Genomic DNA, 19,352 nt, shown 5'->3' with positions numbered 1-19,352 from the left:
CAGACGTAATAAAGATGCCATTTAGCAGATGCTTTTATCCAAAGCGACAGACAGTACATAACTAATGTGCTAAGACTACTTTTAGTAGAGTCCACAAATTATTGACTTTTATGAGGGTGATGAAAAGTTCTAGAATAATCTCTGAGCTGCCATCCAACAGTAAGGAAACATGTTATTTTAGTAATGCCACAGGACAACTGTTCGTTCCTTCAATTACATATTAGATTGTGATCTTTTTCGTTCAGATTTGTTAGAGTTCAGATTTGTTAGAGTTCAGATTTGTTAAGAGTCCAGATTCAGAATGAGAAACAAAATGGCCGCCTCCATAGGGCTCTAGTCGTCCCAGTGGCAGTACTGTCATGCATTTGTAAAAACACCCGGGGCAAACTGTAAAATCATTGAAGACAAGATCATATTTAAATAATAGAGATGGAACAAACCAGAGGAGGCTGGTGAAGGGGAGGATGGCTCCTAATAATGACTGAAATGGAGTGAATGGAATGGTATCAAACACATGGAAACCATGTAATGAAACCGTTCCATTCTTTCCATTCCAGCCATTACAATGAGCCCATCCTCCCATATCTCCACCCAATCGCCACCACTGATACTGGTGATGTATTGAGGTAGATGTGTCAGTGGGAAAAACAGAGAAGAGGGGGATGAGGGAGGAGGTCAGGAGAGATGGATGGAGGGACTGTTGGGGCTAAAGGGTAATGCACTGTTGGATGTATGTAAGGTCCAGGGGGGGGGGGGGGGGTGGAGATGGGAGGAGGTTGAATAGAGGGGAAGAGGATGTGTCAAACCATCACCAAGAACGATTACATGGCATGCACACAGGGGTCAAAAAGACATCCTTCATCATGCATTTTAACCATCCTCAACACGCATGCACACATAGCAGGCGCGCACGCACACACACACGCACACGCACACACACACCACACACACACACACACACACACACACACACACACACACACACACACACACACACACAGCTAGAATAACCTAAGCCGGCTGTCTTCAGTTTGATCTAATTTGATCTACAGTGAGTATAAAGTTGCCAGTCTCCCTCCCATTGGGAAAGACATATAGATACAAATGGGCTCTGGTCAAAAGTAGTGCACTATATAAGGAATACGGTGACATTTGGGATGCAGATTATGTCATATTACACTCTATCAACAGTCTAAATAGCTTTAGACTGTTGAGAGTGTAATATGACATAATCTGCATCCCAAATGTCACCGTATTCTTTTTGCATGCCATAAATAGCTTTAGACTGACGTAATAAATCAATTACTTCTCAATATAGCTAAAATCCAATGAGTGATAAGAAGGGGTACAGTAGATATGGTTGGACGGGGTGAGGGGAAGTTCTGGTTGGGTCGGGTGAGCGAATAAGATGCTAAAGACCTAATAAACTGATATGATTAATCGATTACTAATCAATAAAATTGATCATTAACATCTAATAATTAGTTGTGTTGTTTTGTTTTGTTGGTGCGTACCTTGTCTCCTGGCTCCCCCTGAAACCCTAGACTGGGGCTCCCCTGGAAAACAAGAGTGGGTATTGCATTTGGACGCCAACACATCACCCTACACATGACAAGCATTGTAAAATTGTATGGATGTAACTATACTGAACAAAAATGTAAACGCAACATGTAAAGTGTTGGTCACATGTTTCATGAGCGGAAATAAAAGTTACCAGAGATTTCACATACGCACAAAAAGCTTATTTCTCTCAAATGTGTTTGTTAACATCCCTGTTAGTGAGCATTTCTCCTTTGCCAAGATAATCCATCCACCTGACAGGTATGGCATATCAAGAAGCTGATTAAACAGCATGATCATTACACAGGTGCAACTTGTGCTGAGGACAATAAAAGGCCACTCTTAAATGTGCAGTTTTGTCACACAACACAATGCCACAGGTATCTCAAGTTTTGAAGGAGTGTGCAATTTGCATGCTTACGGCAGGAATGTCCACCAGAGCTGTTGCCAGAGAACATAATCTTCATTTCTCTACCATAAGCTGCCCCAACGTTGTTTAAGAGAATTTGGCAGTATGTCCAACAGGCCTCACAACCGCAGACCAAGTGTAACCATGCCAGCCCAGGACCACCACATTAGGCTTCGTCACATGCGGGATCGTCTGAGATCAGCCACCTGGACAGCTGATGAAACTGAGGACTATTTCTGTCTGCAATAAAGCCCTTATGTGGGTATAAACTCATTTTGATTGGCTGGTCATGGCTCCCAAGTAGGTAGGCCTATGCCCTCCCAGGCCCATCCATGGCTGCGCCTCTGCCCAGTCATGTGAAATACATCCATTAGGGCTTAATTTATTTATTTCATTGACCGTATTCCTTATATGAACTGAAAATTCCTCATATGAACTCGTTGAAATTGTTGCATGTCACGTTTATATTTTTGTTCAATATACAGTACCAGTCAAAAGTTTGGACACATCTACTCATTCAAGGGTTTTTCTTTATTTTTACTATTTTCTACATTGTAGAATAATAGTGAATACATAAAAACTTTGAAGTAACACATATGGAATCATGTAGTCATGCAAGTCCATATTATGGCAAGAACAGCTCATATAAGCAAAGAGAAATGAAAGTCCATCATTACTTTAAGAAGGTCAGAAAGTCAGTCAATGCAGAACATTTCAATAACTTTGAAACGTTCTTCAAGTGCAGTCGCAAAAACCATCAAGTGCTATGATGAAACTGGCTCTCATCAGGACCGCCACAGGAAAGGAAGACACAGAGTTGCATCTGCTACAGAGGATAAGTTCATTAGAGTTACCAGCCTCCGAAATTGCAGCCCAAATAAATGCTTCACAGAGTTCAAGTAACAGACACATCTCAACATCAACTGTTCAGAGGAGACTGCGTGAATCAGACCTTCATGGTCGAATTGCTGCAAAGAAACCACTACTAAAGGACACCAATGATAAGAAGAGACTTGCTTGGGCCAAGAAACACGAGCAATGGATATTAGACCTGTGGGAATCTGTCCTTTTTGGTCTGAGTCCAAATTTGAGATTTTTGGTTCCAACCGCCGTGTCTTTGTGAGACACAGAGTAGGATGATCTCCGCATGTGTGGTTACCACCGTGAAGCATGGAGGAGGAGGTGTGATGGCGCTTTGCTGGTCACACTTTCTGTGATTTATTTAGAATTCAAGGCCCACTTAACAAACATGGCTACCACAGCATTCTGCAGCGATACACCATCCCATCTGGTTTGAGCTTAGAGGGACTATCATTTGTTTTTCAACAGGACAATGACTAAACACACCTCCAGGCTGTGTAAGGGCTATTTGACCAAGGAGAGTGATGAGTGCTGCATCACATGACCTGGCCTCCACAATCACCTGACCTCAACCCACTTGAGATGCTTTGGGATGAGTTTCACCGCAGAGTGGAGGAAAAGCAGCCAACAAGTGCTCAGCATATGTGGGAACTCCTTCAAGACTGTTGGAAAAGCATTCCAGGTGAAGCTGGTTGAAAGAATGCCAAGAGTGTGCAAAGCTTTCATCAAAGCTGTCATCAAGGGGGGCAACTTTTAAGAATCTAAAATATGCAATATATTTTGTTTAACACTTTTTTGGTTACTACATGATTCCTTATTTAATAGTTTTGATCTCTTCACTATTATTCTACAATGTAGAAAATAGTCAAAATAAAGAAAAACCCTTAAATGAGTAGATGTGTCCAAACTTTTGACTGGTTCTGCAATATAACAGTCATTATAACAGTCTCCATATAAGTCACCAGTAACAAAAGTCCCCAGTATGGACTGAGTATGCATAGCATTTGTATGCATAGCATTTGTATTCTAATAACTTAGAATGAACAACAGACAATCTCCATTATGACAAAAGCAACATGAAGTACACAGTTTTTAGTTATTTAGTACACACACTCCCCCCTATCGGGTTGGTGGTGTCATTACACTGTCTCCACCATAGAGATCCTTATTAGTTTCTATGGAGCAGACAGGCTGTCTCTGAGGTCAGTACGGTGTCCATATTAGGACAGCCTCAGTCTGAGCAAGACTTTCAGGTCATGTGTCTAAGTGTTGCAGTGGTGTAAAGTACTTAAGTAAACTCTTAGTACTACTTAAGTCGGTTTTTGGGGTATATGTACTTTACTTTTTATATTTTTGAGCACTTTAACTTTTCCACTACATTCCTGAAGAAAATGATGTACTTTTTACTCAATACATTTTCCCTGACACCTAAAAGTACTTGTTACATTTCTAATGCTCATCGGGACAGCAACATGGTCCAATTCACACACACTGACAGAATCACTAAACACAAAAGTGTTGGAGAATGCACCTGGCTATATATATATCAACAAGTAAAAACAAGACAATCGGGCAGTTTTGTTTGCTTATTATAAGGAATGCGAAATTATTTATACTGGTTTTTGATACTTAAGTATATTTAAAACCAAATACCTTCAGACTTTTACTCAAGTAGTACTGTATTCTGCTGAGTGACTTTTACTTGAGTAAAAAGTATGACAATTGGGTACTTTTTCCACCACTGTAGTGTTGTCCAGTACTTACTACAGGGCCAGGGGCATCATGTTAGCAGAGCAGGAAAACTCCAGGCCTATAACTACTGAAGGGTCAGGAGTTTTCCCCTATCTAGTGTTGTCCAGTACTTACTACAGGGCCAGGGGCATCATGTTAGCAGAGCAGGAAAACTCCAGGCCTATAACTACTGAAGGGTCAGGAGTTTTCCCCTATCTAGTGTTGTCCAGTACTTACTACAGGGCCAGGGGCATCATGTTAGCAGAGCAGGAAAACTCCAGGCCTATAACTACTGAAGGGTCAGGAGTTTTCCCCTATCTAGTGTTGTCCAGTACTTACTACAGGGCCAGGGGCATCATGTTAGCAGAGCAGGAAAACTCCAGGCCTATAACTACTGAAGGGTCAGGAGTTTTCCCCTATCTAGTGTTGTCCAGTACTTACTACAGGGTCAGGGGCATCATGTTAGCAGAGCAGGAAAACTCCAGGCCTATAACTACTGAAGGGTCAGGAGTTTTCCCCTATCTAGTGTTGTCCAGTACTTACTACAGGGCCAGGGGCATCATGTTAGCAGAGCAGGAAAACTCCAGGCCTATAACTACTGAAGGGTCAGGAGTTTCCCCTATCTAGTGTTGTCCAGTACTTACTACAGGGCCAGGGGCATCCTGATAGCAGAGCAGGAAAACTCCAGGCCTATAACTACTGAAGGGTCAGGAGTTTTCCCCTATCTATTGTTGTCCAGTACTTACTACAGGGCCAGGGGGACCGGGGGGGCCTGGAGCACCCTGGAGAAAAACAACACAACACAGACAGGAAGTCAGTCGGAGAGAAGACCGATCTATTAGATCTATTAGATTCTATTGTAAAATAGACAGTCATCAAGAGACAATAAGAGAGGTATATTCCCCCAAGTCACTGGCTTTAGTCTTATTAACCAATGTGTAGATTAAACATGACAAACACTCTGTGTAATGCAAAGGTTGTCATGACACTGTTTGGGATAACATAGTTTCTGTAATATACTGAACGCATACAGTATATTAATGGTATATTGTATCTAGATCAACACAGACAGGTGTGTGTGTGTGTGTGTGTGTGTGTGTGTGTGTGTGTGTGTGTGTGTGTGTGTGTGTGCATGTGTGTGTGCGTGTGTGTGCATGTGTGTGTGTGTATGTACCAGGAATCCATCAGGACCTCGAGGGCCGAAGTCACCGGGACCTCCGTCTGGACCTCTAGGACCCTACGGAGAGAAACATAACGCAGAAAAGCTGGTCAGGAACACAGAACACATACAACCTGGTCAGGAACACACCAAGTTATCGAATACACTACATATGCAGAAAGAAATCCAGTATATTGATGTATAGTAATGAGATGTCTTACAGGTACACCATCCGGTCCAGGAACTCCCTGTAAGGACACAAGATAAACTGTGAGCTAAACAACTGGCCCCAGTTCATTATAAACATAGACTTGGGGGAAAGAGGGATGTAGGGAGGAAGGAAGGAGAGTCCGTTTCAGGTCAGACTGACCTCAATGGATGAGATTATAGCAACAACATCATCTCCCTTTCTCTAAACAATCTCCAGGATAGGAAAGATGAGGTAGGGAAGGAGGGAGAGGAAGGAATGTCAAACTTCTCCTGATAATATCCTTATGTGTGTGTGTGTGTGTGTTACCCCACTGAGTCCAACGTATACAGGCTCTCCCTTCTGTCCTTTAGGACCAGTGGGACCCTGATGGAGAGCGAGAGAGAGAGAGAGAGAGAGAGAGAGAGAGAGAGAGAGAGAGAAAGAGAGAAAGAAAGAGATCATAGCACATTAAAGCCTGTAACCCTCCGGCTGCCAGCTCACTCCATGCAGACCCCCACCACCACCACCAGTCAGCTCAGGGATTCAAACCAGCAACGATTTGGTTACCGGCCCAGCGTTCTAACCACCAGCTGTTACTAGATGACTCTCGTTACAGTCATGTAGTACTGATGTAAATGAAGGTTGTTGCCCACAGCGAATCCAGTCTGGTTCAACACACACTACACTAGATCATTTCGTCTTACAGTGCAAAGATACTCTACGACAATGATAATAAGAACAATGATAATATATGCCATTTACAGTGCCTTTCAGAAGTGTTTCATACCCCTTGACTTATTTCACATTTTGCTGTGTTACAGCCTGATTTCAATATGGATGAAATATATATATATATATTTTATCTCACCCAGACAACACCCCCAAAGGACAAAGTGAAAACATGTGTTTAGAAATGTTTGCAAATGTATTGAAAATTAAATACAGAAATACCTACTTTACATAAGTATGCATACCCCTGAGTGAAAACATGTTATTATCGCCTTTGGCAGCGAATGCAGAGGTGAGTCTTTCTGGGTCAGCCTGTAAGAGCTTTGCACACCTGGATTGTACAACTATTGCACAATATGTTTATCCTTCAAGCTCTGTCAAGTTGGTTGTTGATCATTGCTAGACAGCCATTTTCAAGCCAATTTAAGTCTAAACTCCAACTAGGCCACTCAGGAACATTCAATGTCGTCTAAGGTAAGCAACTCCAGTGTATGTTTGGCCTTGTGTTTTAGGTTAGTGTCCTGCTGAAAGGCGAATTTGTCTACCAGTGTCTGTTGGAAAGCAGACTGAACCAGGTCTTCCTCTAAGATTTTGCCTGTGCGCAGCAAAAAAAGATGACAAGCATACCGATGACAAGCATACTTATAACATGATGCAGCCACCACCATGCCTGAAAATATGAAGAGTGGTACTCGGTGATGTGGTGCGTTGGATTTGCCCCAAACATAATGCTTTGTATTCAGGACATGAAGTACATTTCTTTGTCACGTTTGTTTTGAAGTATTATCTTAGCGCGTTATTGCAAACAGGAAGCATGTTTTGGAATATTTATATTCTGTACAGGCTTCCTTCTTTTCACTCTGTCATGTAGGTTAGTATTGTGGAGTAACTAAAATGTTGTTGATCCATCCTCAGTTGTCTCCTATCACAGCCTTTAAACTCTGTAACTGTTTTAAAGACACCGTTGGCCTCACGGTGAAATCACTGAGCTATTTTTTCCCTCCCCGGCAACTGAGTTAGGAAGGACGCCTGTATCTTTGTAGTGACTGGGTGTATTCATACACCATCCAAAGTGTAATTAATAATTTCACCATGCTCAAAGGGATATTCAATCTCTGCTTTTTTTTCTTTCTTACCCATCTACCAATAGGTTCCCTTCTTTGCGAGGTATTGGAAAACCTTCCTGGTCATTGTGGTTGAATCTGTGTTTGAAATTCACTGCTCAACTGAGGGACCTAACAGATCATTGTATGTGCGGAGTACAGAGATGAGGTATTCATAAAAAAATATATATTAAACACTATTATTGCACACAGAGTCCATGCAACTTATTAAGTGACTTGTTAAGCAAAGTTTTACTGCTGAACTTTATAGGCTTGCCACAACAAAGGGGTTCAATACTTATTGACTCAAGACATTTCAGCTTTTCATTTTTAATTCATTTGTAAAAATGTCTAAAAACATAATTCCACTTTGACATTATGGGGTATTGTGTGTAGGCCAGTGATACCAAATCTCAACGTAATCTATTTTAAAATCAGACTATAACACAATAAAATGTGGAAAAAGTCAAGGGGTGAGAATAGTTTCTGAAGGCACTGTAGCAGGCACTTTTATCCAAAGCGACTTAGTGCATACATTTTTCCTGGCATTGCAAAAGCCCTGCTCGACCAACTGAGCTACAGAGGACAACCCTACAGCTACAGACGATAATAGTACAGTAGCTAGTAGACAGTTCAGATAATAGATGTTACTCACAGAGAGTCCTGGAGCTCCAGGTATTCCACTGTTTAGAGTTCTGGGACCTGGTTCTCCCTGGGTACCGTTGCACCCGTCTGCTCCCGGTAGACCCCTGCCACCGTCCGCACCTGGGTGACCCTAGAGAGAAAGATAGGGTTAGGGTGTGTGTGAGTGTGTGTGTGCGTGCGTGCGTGCGCTACAATACTCACTGGGACTCCGTCGGTTCCTGGGAACCCCGGTACGCCCATAGGCCCCTTTTCTCCTTTCAGCCCAGAGGGGCCCCCGAGTCCGACGTGACCCTTTTCTCCTTTGGGCCCTGAAGGCCCTTGGTCACCTGGGAAGCCCTCTGGTCCACTGGGTCCTACTGGCCCCAAGGCCCCTGGACGCCCCTGGAGAGACACAGAGGGGAAATACATGGTGAGACGGGACCTAAGCTTGGAGTGTCCTATATCCTCAAAAGAGGACTCCTCTTCTGGAGGGAGAAAGAAGAGGAGATGGTGAAAGAGGGGATGTTAACTTCCATGACCAAATACATGACATCATAGGAAGTCCTTGAAATAAAGGGAAGCAGAGGTGACCTTTGGGGAGGAGGAGGAGAGGTGAGAGGGAGTTTAAACGTGAGGGAACATTCAACGACAAATTGCAGGGTGTCCATCTTGTTTTAGTTTTATCTGTGTGTGTGTGTGTGTGTGTGTGTGTGTGTGTGTGTGTGTGTGTGTGTTCGTGCCTGTGTTTGTGTGATGCAAGGTTATTATAGTTCTGTGTTTTTATATTAGTTTTACTTATATTTTCCCCCGTTAGCTAGTGATAACTAGTAATTGTGATCAAAGATGATCTATATACTGACAAGATACTGGACTGACCGCACTAATAATGAGAATAAATGTCTGCAAAGGCGGTGAGGACGCGGGATCAGGCACAGACATTCTAGCCAATGAGAGGGCAGATACACGTGTGAACAACAGGCACAACTCTTTCTCAAAGTTGCAGGAATGCCACGTGCAGCCACTTATATCAGTACATTCATAAGGACCTACACCTTATTTTATCAAATAAGCCTGAAGTAGCAAATTAGCAAATACTGTACATTTTATTTTTTACCAACTTTGACATTCTCTCATTGACCTCCATACAAAAAATACCCACTTCTCGCTGTATTTTTTGCGCGGGCAGATTTTGGGAAGAGTCAAGCCTCTCGCTTGTCCTCTTCCTCTCTGTAGTGATTCACAAGCGAGGCCTATTTGAAACATAGCTACTTCCTGGCCACATTTACCCACCAGCTTCAGTAGCTTGAATACCTCCCAAAAAGCTTGAAAACGCCATTGAAACCCCATTCGAGTTTTGACCAGGTAAAAAAATTAAACTGAACATAATTCATGATGGTTTTTATTTGAATATAGCTTGTTTTCAAGTCAAATATAATAGTTTCAGTATAGTTTTAGTTTTTCCAACAGGTGTGTTAATTAATAAAATAATTAACACACCTGTTTGAAAAACTAAAACTATACTGAAACTCTTATCAGTTTACTAAGCTGTTTTTTCATGATTAGTGTTAGTTTTAGTTTCAGTTTTCGTTTACTACAATAACCTTGGTGTGATGGCACATTTTGACGAGGAAGAAAGTTTCTACGAAACCCCTGAGTATATAGACGTAGCTAGATGTGGTGGTGATTGTGCAATAGGTCTTTAATCTATAGCAATGAAGAGACTCCACTGTGGGCATGCTGAGGCTTGTGGCTATAACGGGGGTATCCGATTCAAATGGTGATATTCTGGCCCTGAGAAAGAGAGACTACACAGTATGTGTGTTTGGAAGTGTATATTTGCCTAAACTGATATTTTCCCTACAAATGTGTGCAAGACAGACAGGGCTACAACAGATCTAAACGTTCATTACCCAACCTTCACCACAGGGTGGTGACAGAGAGCAGTTATTGCCCTCCCCAAGTAATGACAGTTAAAAGCAACGAAGCCAATGGTAGTAATAATCTGAGGTGGATGGATTAGGAGAGGGTTAAACTGACACCCTGACATGTGATCGTCATAGTCCTAGTTTACACCAGCTGTATAAGAGGGCAGGGAGCACTTTGGTGTAGGGGAGAGGGTGAGTAGAAGTGTGGATGAGGGGCAGGGAGCACATTCGGTTGGGGGAGAAGGTGAGGAGAGAAGGGGGTGAGGGGGAGAGGGGTTCTTAAGACGAGTCAGGAGAGCGGCTGAGCTTTTAGTGAATTCCTCGACTGGGATGACTCAAAAACACGTGATGGACACACTCAGACAGCAAATTCAGAGTTCACACACCCCTCCATTAGTGGAAGGCAGAGTCAGTTTACAAACACAGAGGGGTAATTTCTGCACCACACCACCTGGTCCTATAGATATATAACATCTGCCTCCAGACACAACCCTATCAACCTGGCCAGGACCAGAGCTAACCAGAAGAATGTCGAAATTGCCCCTAACCACAGATCTAGGATCAGATTACTCTACCTCTTGACCCTAACCCTGACATATATGGAGATACAAATCTGACTCTGTATCAGTGGTTAGACTCGAATTAAGTCACAAACTCCCACTGGTGCTGATACCAATGGCTAATGCTAGCCCTGCTGCTTACAATGAGAGTAGAATGAACTTGCCATAGACACTGATCCAAGGTCTGTTAGGGTGTTTCACCTCTAATGGTTAAGGTTTCTGGGAAGGTAAGCTGATCCTAGATCTGTGCCTTAGGGTGACTTCTCTATCCCTAACCATCTACATAGGTCTTAATGACAGGGAGAGGTTAGGTGTAGGCAGTGATCTGCTTAAAGGCCTCACACCTGGTTCTAAACATACAAGTATGTAGCAGTTGGTCCAATGATGTATATAAACACTGGATTGCTGACGCTATGTCTTGGCCGACTGGTCGGCCATTTTGGCATTCCTCAGTAGGGAGCAGTCCTTCATAGGAGTGAATAGAATTCTACAGTATTTAAATTAAATATTTCAAGGACAAAAAAGTACTTTAAGGAATTTCTAAAAATATTTGTTATTTGTATGTTTAACTCACATTCTTTAATTTACAAGTATGCATTAAGCTGTCTGTAATATAATAAACGTGGCAAAAACGAATGTACATTAATAAATGCAGTTATATAGCTTCCCATTTTTTTTTTTTTTACAATGGCATGGGCATGGCGGCTTCAACACAGCACCCCCTATCAGTCATCTAGTGTATATATAAATCGTTGGGGTAGACAAGTCGGCCACTTTCTCTCACCCCTTTCTCTCCCTCTCTCTGTCTGCCTGCCTGCCTGATTGTTTCCCTTCCCTCGCTCTCCCTCCAAGGCCAAATAGAACACATTTTTACTCTGTGATAGATAAGAGGTCACTGTAAAGGTGTTTGTAAGGTATGACACTTTGATAACTACTGTGACATAACTCTCGCAGTCTTCCTCCGTGTCTCAACGAATGTCTAGCAAACATCTTTACGGAGACCTCTTACCTAAGACAGAGACAGAGTTGACCCTATTAGGCCGTTACAGTAGCTCTCTAAAGAGGGTACAGGAAGCATCCATCTGCTATATGGATTAAAACGAGCTCTTTTTTATATTTGTTTACAGAAAAAACATCACACAATGTTATTCTGTGATCCCAGTGAAAGTATGTCCACAGTGAAAGCAATAAGAGGTGGAGGGGGCAATAGGAGGTGGAGGGGGCAATAGGAGGTGGAGGGGGCAATAAGAGGTGGAGGGGCAATAAGAGGTGGAGGGGGCAATAAGAGGTGGAGGGGGCAATAGGAGGTGGAGGGGGCAATAAGAGGTGGAGGGGGCAATAAGAGGTGGAGGGGGCAATAGGAGGTGGAGGGGGCAATAGGAGGTGGAGGGGGCAATAGGAGGTGGAGGGGGCAATAGGAGGTGGAGGGGGCAATAAGAGGTGGAGGGGGCAATAAGAGGTGGAGGGGGCAATAAGAGGTCGAGGGGGCAATAAGAGGTGGAGGGGGCAATAAGAGGTGGAGGGGGCAATAGGAGGTGGAGGGGGCAATAGGAGGTGGAGGGGGCAATAAGAGGTGGAGGGGGCAATAAGAGGTGGAGGGGGCAATAAGAGGTGGAGGGGGCAATAAGAGGTGGAGGGGGCAATAGGAGGTGGAGGGGGCAATAGGAGGTGGAGGGGGCAATAAGAGGTGGAGGGGGCAATAAGAGGTGGAGGGGGCAATAAGAGGTGGAGGGGGCAATAAGAGGTGGAGGGGGCAATAGGAGGTGGAGGGGGCAATAGGAGGTGGAGGGGGCAATAAGAGGTGGAGGGGGCAATAAGAGGTGGAGGGGGCAATTAGAGGTGGAGGGGGCAATAGGAGGTGGAGGGGGCAATAAGAGGTGGAGGGGGCAATGTACATATGAAATTAGTTAAGCAGTATGTAAACATTATTAAAGTGACCAGTGATTCCATGTCTACATACAGCTGAAGTCGGAAGTTTACATACACCTTAGCCAAATACATTTAAACTCAGTTTTTCACAATTCCTGACATTTAATCCTAGTAAAAATTCCCTGTCTAAGGTCACCACTTTATTTTAAGAATGTGAAATGTCAGAAAAATAGTAGAGAGAGATTTATTTCAGCTTTTATTTCTTTCATCACATTCCCAGTGGGTCAGAAGTTTACATACACTCAATTAGTATTTGGTAGCATTGCCTTTAACTTGTTTAACGTGGGTCAAACGTTTCGGGTAGCCTTCCACAAGCTTCCCACAATAAGTTGGGTTAGTTTCGGCCCATTCCTCCATATGTAACGGAGTCAGGTTTGTAGGCCTCCTTGCTTGCACACACTTTTTCAGTTCTGCCGAGGGCCTTGTGATTGCCCCTCCAATACCTTGACTTTGTTGTCCTTAAGCCATTTTGACACAACTTTGGAAGTATGCTTGGGGTCGTGGTCCATTTGGAAGACCCATTTGCAACCAAGCTTTAATTTCCTGACTGATGTCTTGAGATGTTGCTTCAATATATCCACATAATTTTCCATCCTCATGACGCCATCTATTTTGTGAAGTGCACTAGTCCCTCCTGCAGCAAAGCACCCCCACAACCTGACGCCGCCACCCCCGTGCTTCATGGTTCGGATGATGTTCTTCAGCTTGCAAGCCTCCCCCTTTTTCCTCCAAACATAACGATGGCTTAACAGTTCTATTTTTGTCTCATCAGACCAGAGGAAATGTATCCAAAAAGTACAATATTTGTCCCCATGTGCAGTTGCAAAAAGTAGTCTGGCTTTTTTATGGTGGTTTTGGAGCAGTGGCTTCTTCCTTGCTGAGCGGCCTTTCAGGTTATGTCGATATAGGACTCGTTTTACTGTGGATATAGATACTTTGTACCTGTTTCCTCCAGTATATTCACAAGGTCCTTTGCTGTTGTACTGGGATTGATTTGCACTTTTCGCACCAAAGTACGTTTATCTCTAGGAGACAGAACGCGTCTCCTTCCTGAGCGGTATGACGGCTACGTGGTCCCATGGTGTTTATACTTGCGTATTATTGTTTGTACAGATGAACGTGGTACCTTCAGGCATTTGGAAATTGCTCCCGAGGATGAACCAGACTTGGTCTACAATTTTTGTTCTGAGGTCTTGGCTGATTTCTTAAGATTTTCTCATGATGTCAAGCAAAGAGGCACTGAGTTTGAAGGTAGGCCTTAAAATACATCCACAGGTACACCTCCAATTGATTCAAATGATGTCAATTAGCCTATCAGAAGCTTCTAAAGCCATGACATCATTTTCTGGAATGTTCCAAGCTGTTTAATGGCACAGTCAACTTAGTGTATGTAAACGTCTGACCCACTGGAATTGTGATACAGTGAATTATAAGTGAAATAATCTGTCTATAAACAATTGTTGGAAAAATGACTTGTGTCATGCACAAAGTAGATGTCCTAACCGACTTGCCAAAACTATAGTTTGTTAACAAGAAATTTGTGGAGTGGTTGAAAAATAAGTTTTAATGGCTGGTGGTAGCCGGGTGGTAGCCATTTAGTGATGGCCATTTAACAGTATGAAGGCCTTGAGATAGAAGCTGTTTTTTAGTCTCTCATTCCCAGCTCTGATGAACCTGTACCGACCTCGCCTTCTGGATGATAGCGGGGTGAAAAGGCTGTGGCTTGGGTGGTTGATGTCCTTGATGATAATTTTGGCCTTCCTGTGACATCGGGTACTGTAGGTGTCCTGGAGGGCAGGAGTGTGCCCCCGGTGATGCATTGGGCAGACCGTAACACCCTCTGGAGAGCCCTGCCATTGCGGGAGGTGCAGTTGCTGTACCAGGCGGTGATACAGCCCGACAGGATGGCCAAGCCAAATTTCTTCAGCCTCCTGAGGTTGAAGAGGCACTGTGGATGTGGATAGGGGGTGCTCCCTCTGCTTTTTCCTGAAGTCCAGAATCAGCTCCTTTGTTTTGTTGACATTGAGAGAGAGGTTATTTTCCTGGCATCACTCCGCCAGGGCCCTCACCTCCTCCCTGTAGGCTGTCTCGTCATTGTTGGTAATCAGGCATACAATGGTTGTGTCGTCTGCAAAATTGATGATTGAGTTGGAGGCGTGTGTGGCCACACAGTTATGGGTGAACAGGGAGTACAGTAGGGGGCTGAATACGCACCCTTGTGGGGCCCCTGTGTTGAGGATAAGTGAAGTGGAGGTGTTGTTTCCTACCTTCACCACCTGTGGGCAGCCCGTCAGGAAGTCCAGGACCCAGTTGCACAGAGCGGGGTTCAGACCCAGGGCCCGGAGCTAGATGATGAGCTTGGAGGGTACTATGGTGTTGAAGGCTGTGCATATAGTCAATAACAGCATTCTTACATAGGTATTCCATTTGTCCAGGTGGGATAGGGAAGTGTGCAGTGCAATGACGATTGCATCGTCTGTGGATCTATTGGGGCAGTAAGCGAATTGAAGTGGGTTTAGGGTGTCAGGTAAGGTAGAGGTGATGTGATCCTTAACTAGCCTCTCAAAGCACTTCACGATGACAGAAGTGAGTGCTACTGGGAGTTTGTCAAGGGGGTCTCGAGTGGCGCAGCGGTGTAAGGCACGGCATCTCTGTGCTAGAGGCATCACTACAGACCCTGGTTCGATTCCAGGCCGTATCACAACCCGTGATTGGGAGTTCCATAGGGCGGTGCACAATTGGCCCAGCGTTGTCCGGGTTAGGGTTTCGCCGGGGTAGGCCGCCATTGTAAATATGAATTTGTTCTTAACTGACTTGCCGAGTTAAATCAATTTAAAAAACAGTAATTTTCAGTTACATTTGCTTTCTTAGGAACTGGAACAATGTTAGACATTTTGAAGCAAGTTGAGACAGCAGACTGGGATAGGGAGAGATTGACTATGTCCGTAAACACTCCAGCCAGCTGGTCTGCGCATGCTTTGAGGATGCGGCTAGGGATGTCGTCTGGGCCGGCAGCCTTGCGAGGGTTAACACACTGAAATGTCTTACTCACGTCGGACACGGAGAACGAGAACCCACAGTCCTTGGGAGCGGGCCACGTCCATGGCACTGTGTTATCCTCGAAGCGGCCGCAATATCCTGTTTAGCTTGTCTGGGAGCAAGACGACGGTGTCCGCGACGTGGCTGGTTTTCCCATTGTAATCATAGATTGTCTGTAGACCTGCCACATACTGGGCAGGTCTACGTGCTTGACCCGTTGAATTGTGACTCCACTTTGTCTCTGTACTGACGTTTTTCAGATTTGGTCCAGTCTGTACCGGCCCTGATGTGGCCAAAACAAAGACATCTATATTATGGGTTCAGATTTGGTACATTCCGGACCAGACCAAATCTGAGCCAATCATAGACATCTATATTTCACAAGTTTGGAACGCACAGTGCAGTGCAGTCCAGCACAGCAGACTACAGTGCATTACAATACGGTGCATTACAATACGGTGCATTTGTCACGCCCTGACTTTAGAGATCCTTTTTATTCTCTATGTTTGGTTAGGTCAGGGTGTGACTCGGGTGGGAAAGTCTATTTCTTTGTATTTGGCCATGTGTGGTTCCCAATCAGAGGCATCTGTCTATCGTTGTCTCTGATTGGGGATCACATATAAGTGGTCATTTTCCTTTTGGGTTTTGTGGGATCTTGTTTTCTGTATAGTTTCTTTGCCTTACAGAACTGTGTGCTTTCGTTTTTTTGTCGTTGTTATTTTGCTTTTGGTGTCATCAATAAAAAGACAATGCTACCACGCTGCACCTTGGTCCGGTCATTCCACAAACGAGAGCTGTTACAGCATTACAATACAGTGCACGGTACAGTAAAGCGAAGTAGAGTATAGTACAGTAGAGTACAATACAGTAGAGCACAGTAAAGTAAAGAAAAGTAAAGCATAGTGTACTGTACTGTATTGTACTCTACTTTACTTGAATGTACTGTACTCTACTGAATTCAACTTTACTGTACTCGACTTACCTAAACTGTACTGTACTCTGCTGTACGCTACTCTACTGAATTAAACTCTACTATATTGTACTCTACTGAATAGAACTCTACTGTATTGTACTGTACAGTACTGCAGTGGTTCCCAACCTTTTTTGAAACATGGCACACCTTGATGGGATAAAACAATTCTGCGGCACACCTAAAATGTCCTAATTCATTTATTTAGTGGTAATGATCTCCATCTGATCCATATAGATTAAATAGGGTTTATTGAAATCATGCTCACGTCAGGGGAGATAGCGCTTTAGGCTTTTGAGTCCTTCAATACTAAACCTACTTACATAGAAAGGGAGGGATTGATTGACAGTGGAGAGAGAAAGAGAGAGAAAGAGAGAGAGCGAGAGAGAAAGAGAGAGAACGAGCAAGAGAGAGAGAGAGCGAGCGAGAGAAAGAGAGAGAGAAAGAGAGAGAAAGAGAGAAAGAGAGAAAGAAAGAAAGAAAGAAAGAGAGAGAAAGAGAGAGAAAGAGAGAGAAAGAGAAAACGGAAAACTACATTCACCACTGCATCATGGAATGAACATCTAGCTGTTTGAAAACTAAGCTGAAATTCCTGTGTGTGTGTGTGTGTATACAGAATAGATAGGGATAGTACTGAAGAAATGGTCTCACTACGTCCCTGAAAATAATATCCATACACCGTTTCCCTTAGGTACAGATCTAGGATCAGCTTCCCCTCCCCAAATCCCAACCTTAACCTTTAGAGGGGAAAATACAAAACTGACCCAAGATCAGTGTCTATTGAGGCTAGGTAAAATGCCCCCCCCCCCCCTCCCCCTCTCTCTCCCTCTTTGAACTTCATCACCCCAGGGATTTTTTCATCCCTCCTTGCTCCTCCTTCCCTCTCCTCCCCCTTTCCTCCTCTCTGCAAATTTCTAACTTTTTGCATACCTTATTGGTCACGAAACATACCCCCAAGGCACTAGTGCTCTGCTGTCTGTGTATAGTACTGAAGAGGCCATGGAAAGAGAATGTATCGGAACAGGAAGGAGGGAAGGGATGATTGACAAATAGTAACTGAGGAATGGCATGTGTGCCGGCATAAAGTGTACTACACACGTACACAAACACAAACATGAATGCTCACACACACTCACACAGATGCAAGTAGCTACTGTGTGTGTGTGTGTGTGTGTATATTAAAGACAGATGGATCACAGCAGATGTCTCACCCTGCCTGCTCAATTATAAGCAATTACACAGAGCCAGAGGGAACAGTGGCCTACATACACAAACACACAATTCTAATCAAACCCAGTACCCACTAGGGTCGACAGCCTGATCCAATGCTAGTCTGCTACTCACCCCCTTACCCTCACCTTTTACCATTATCCCCTTTACAACCCTTACCCAGCATCTTCTCCCCACCCCTCTACCCAATCCTAGCTCCTCTCGTCTTTGTCCATGCCAACCAGCAGAGAGAGCCCTAGTCTGACACCCTTGCCCAACTCTCACCCTCACCCCTTACCCACCATCTTCTCCACACCCCATCCCTCTGCCCATCACTCTCTCCGTCTTTGTCCATGCCAACCTTCCATCCATCCATCCATCCATCTAGAGGCTGCCAACCAGCCACATCACGTTCCAGCAGACTGCCTCTACTGTGACTCCAAATCCCCTCTGCACAATTGACACAATAGAGCCTATTCTTTACCCATAAGCCCTGTGGCTTTACCGCTCCGACCCAGCCTACCTCACTTCCTGTCAGAACCCTGTTTGGACCTGTGCAGAACAGAAAACAGAACCCATGACCAGACAGATTCTCCCCTCGCCAATCCCCCCGGGGTTAGCGTGACCCATTGTCCGTGACCGGCCAGGCCAGGGGGAAGACTTAGGCTGTCGCACCGCGTGCCCAACAGGGGGAAGTGATGGGCGTCGCGCGAGGAAACAGCAAAGAGGGAGGTTTAATCGATTGGGAGGTTTGATAACCTAATTAAAGAGTATGTGTGCGGACACAATCATCGTCACCCTAAATGCTCCCTTAATCACGCCGTGGGCAAAACACAGTGTGCAGACAGTAGGTCAACTTATGTTGGCCACACACACACACACACACACACACACACACACACACACACACACACACACACAGAGAGTAGATCGGAATAGGACTGACTGATAGCATCTCCTCTAGTCATAGACCCTCTCTCAGCTCTTTTAGATTGGAAAAAAAACAGTGACATTGACATGTAAATACATTTTTGCATCTACTTATGCTTTTTTAGATTTATTTAATATTAGTACTTTCAAAAAGTAAACAAAAATGTCAAAACTTGATGTAAATGTATATATTTAGTTCAGGATTCAAATGGACATACATCCATAATTGCATGGCTCACTACATTGAATCACACATAATTTAAAAGGCCATTTCATAGAGAAGGTAATAAACTGGACTTTACTGGGAAGAGATGGTGATTCAGTCTAAATTCATTGTACTTCCCTTTAACCGTCATTTCCCGAAAGTCACTCTTTCCACACGTCAACTCATTTTTCTCAGCTTCAGAAGCAGGTCATTTTTGTT

At 44.0% G+C, this 19,352-nt stretch overlaps 1 protein-coding gene across 9 annotated transcripts in view; it reads right to left on the bottom strand.

The window, feature by feature from the left end:
- The window catches only part of col4a6 (collagen, type IV, alpha 6), a 165,273-nt gene that overhangs the window by 45,288 nt on the left and 100,633 nt on the right, over positions 1-19,352 (bottom strand). For all 9 annotated transcript variants that reach the window (XM_090214422.1, XM_090214424.1, XM_090214427.1 and 6 more), the window contains exons 5-11: positions 8,589-8,768; positions 8,398-8,517; positions 6,238-6,294; positions 5,942-5,968; positions 5,736-5,798; positions 5,308-5,343; positions 1,515-1,556 (exon numbers count right to left, since the gene is read on the bottom strand). In XM_090214422.1, the coding sequence (XP_090070548.1) occupies positions 1,515-1,556; positions 5,308-5,343; positions 5,736-5,798; positions 5,942-5,968; positions 6,238-6,294; positions 8,398-8,517; positions 8,589-8,768 (525 nt within the window). The remainder of the gene's footprint in view (positions 1-1,514; positions 1,557-5,307; positions 5,344-5,735; positions 5,799-5,941; positions 5,969-6,237; positions 6,295-8,397; positions 8,518-8,588; positions 8,769-19,352) is intronic.

The sequence above is a fragment of the Oncorhynchus mykiss genome, chromosome 21 (genome assembly GCF_057628025.1).
Source record: "Oncorhynchus mykiss isolate SJ-2025 chromosome 21, ASM5762802v1, whole genome shotgun sequence".
NCBI classification, from domain to species: domain Eukaryota; kingdom Metazoa; phylum Chordata; class Actinopteri; order Salmoniformes; family Salmonidae; genus Oncorhynchus; species Oncorhynchus mykiss.
Note: the sequence above shows the minus strand (reverse complement) of the source record. Positions and strands in the feature narration are given on the sequence as shown.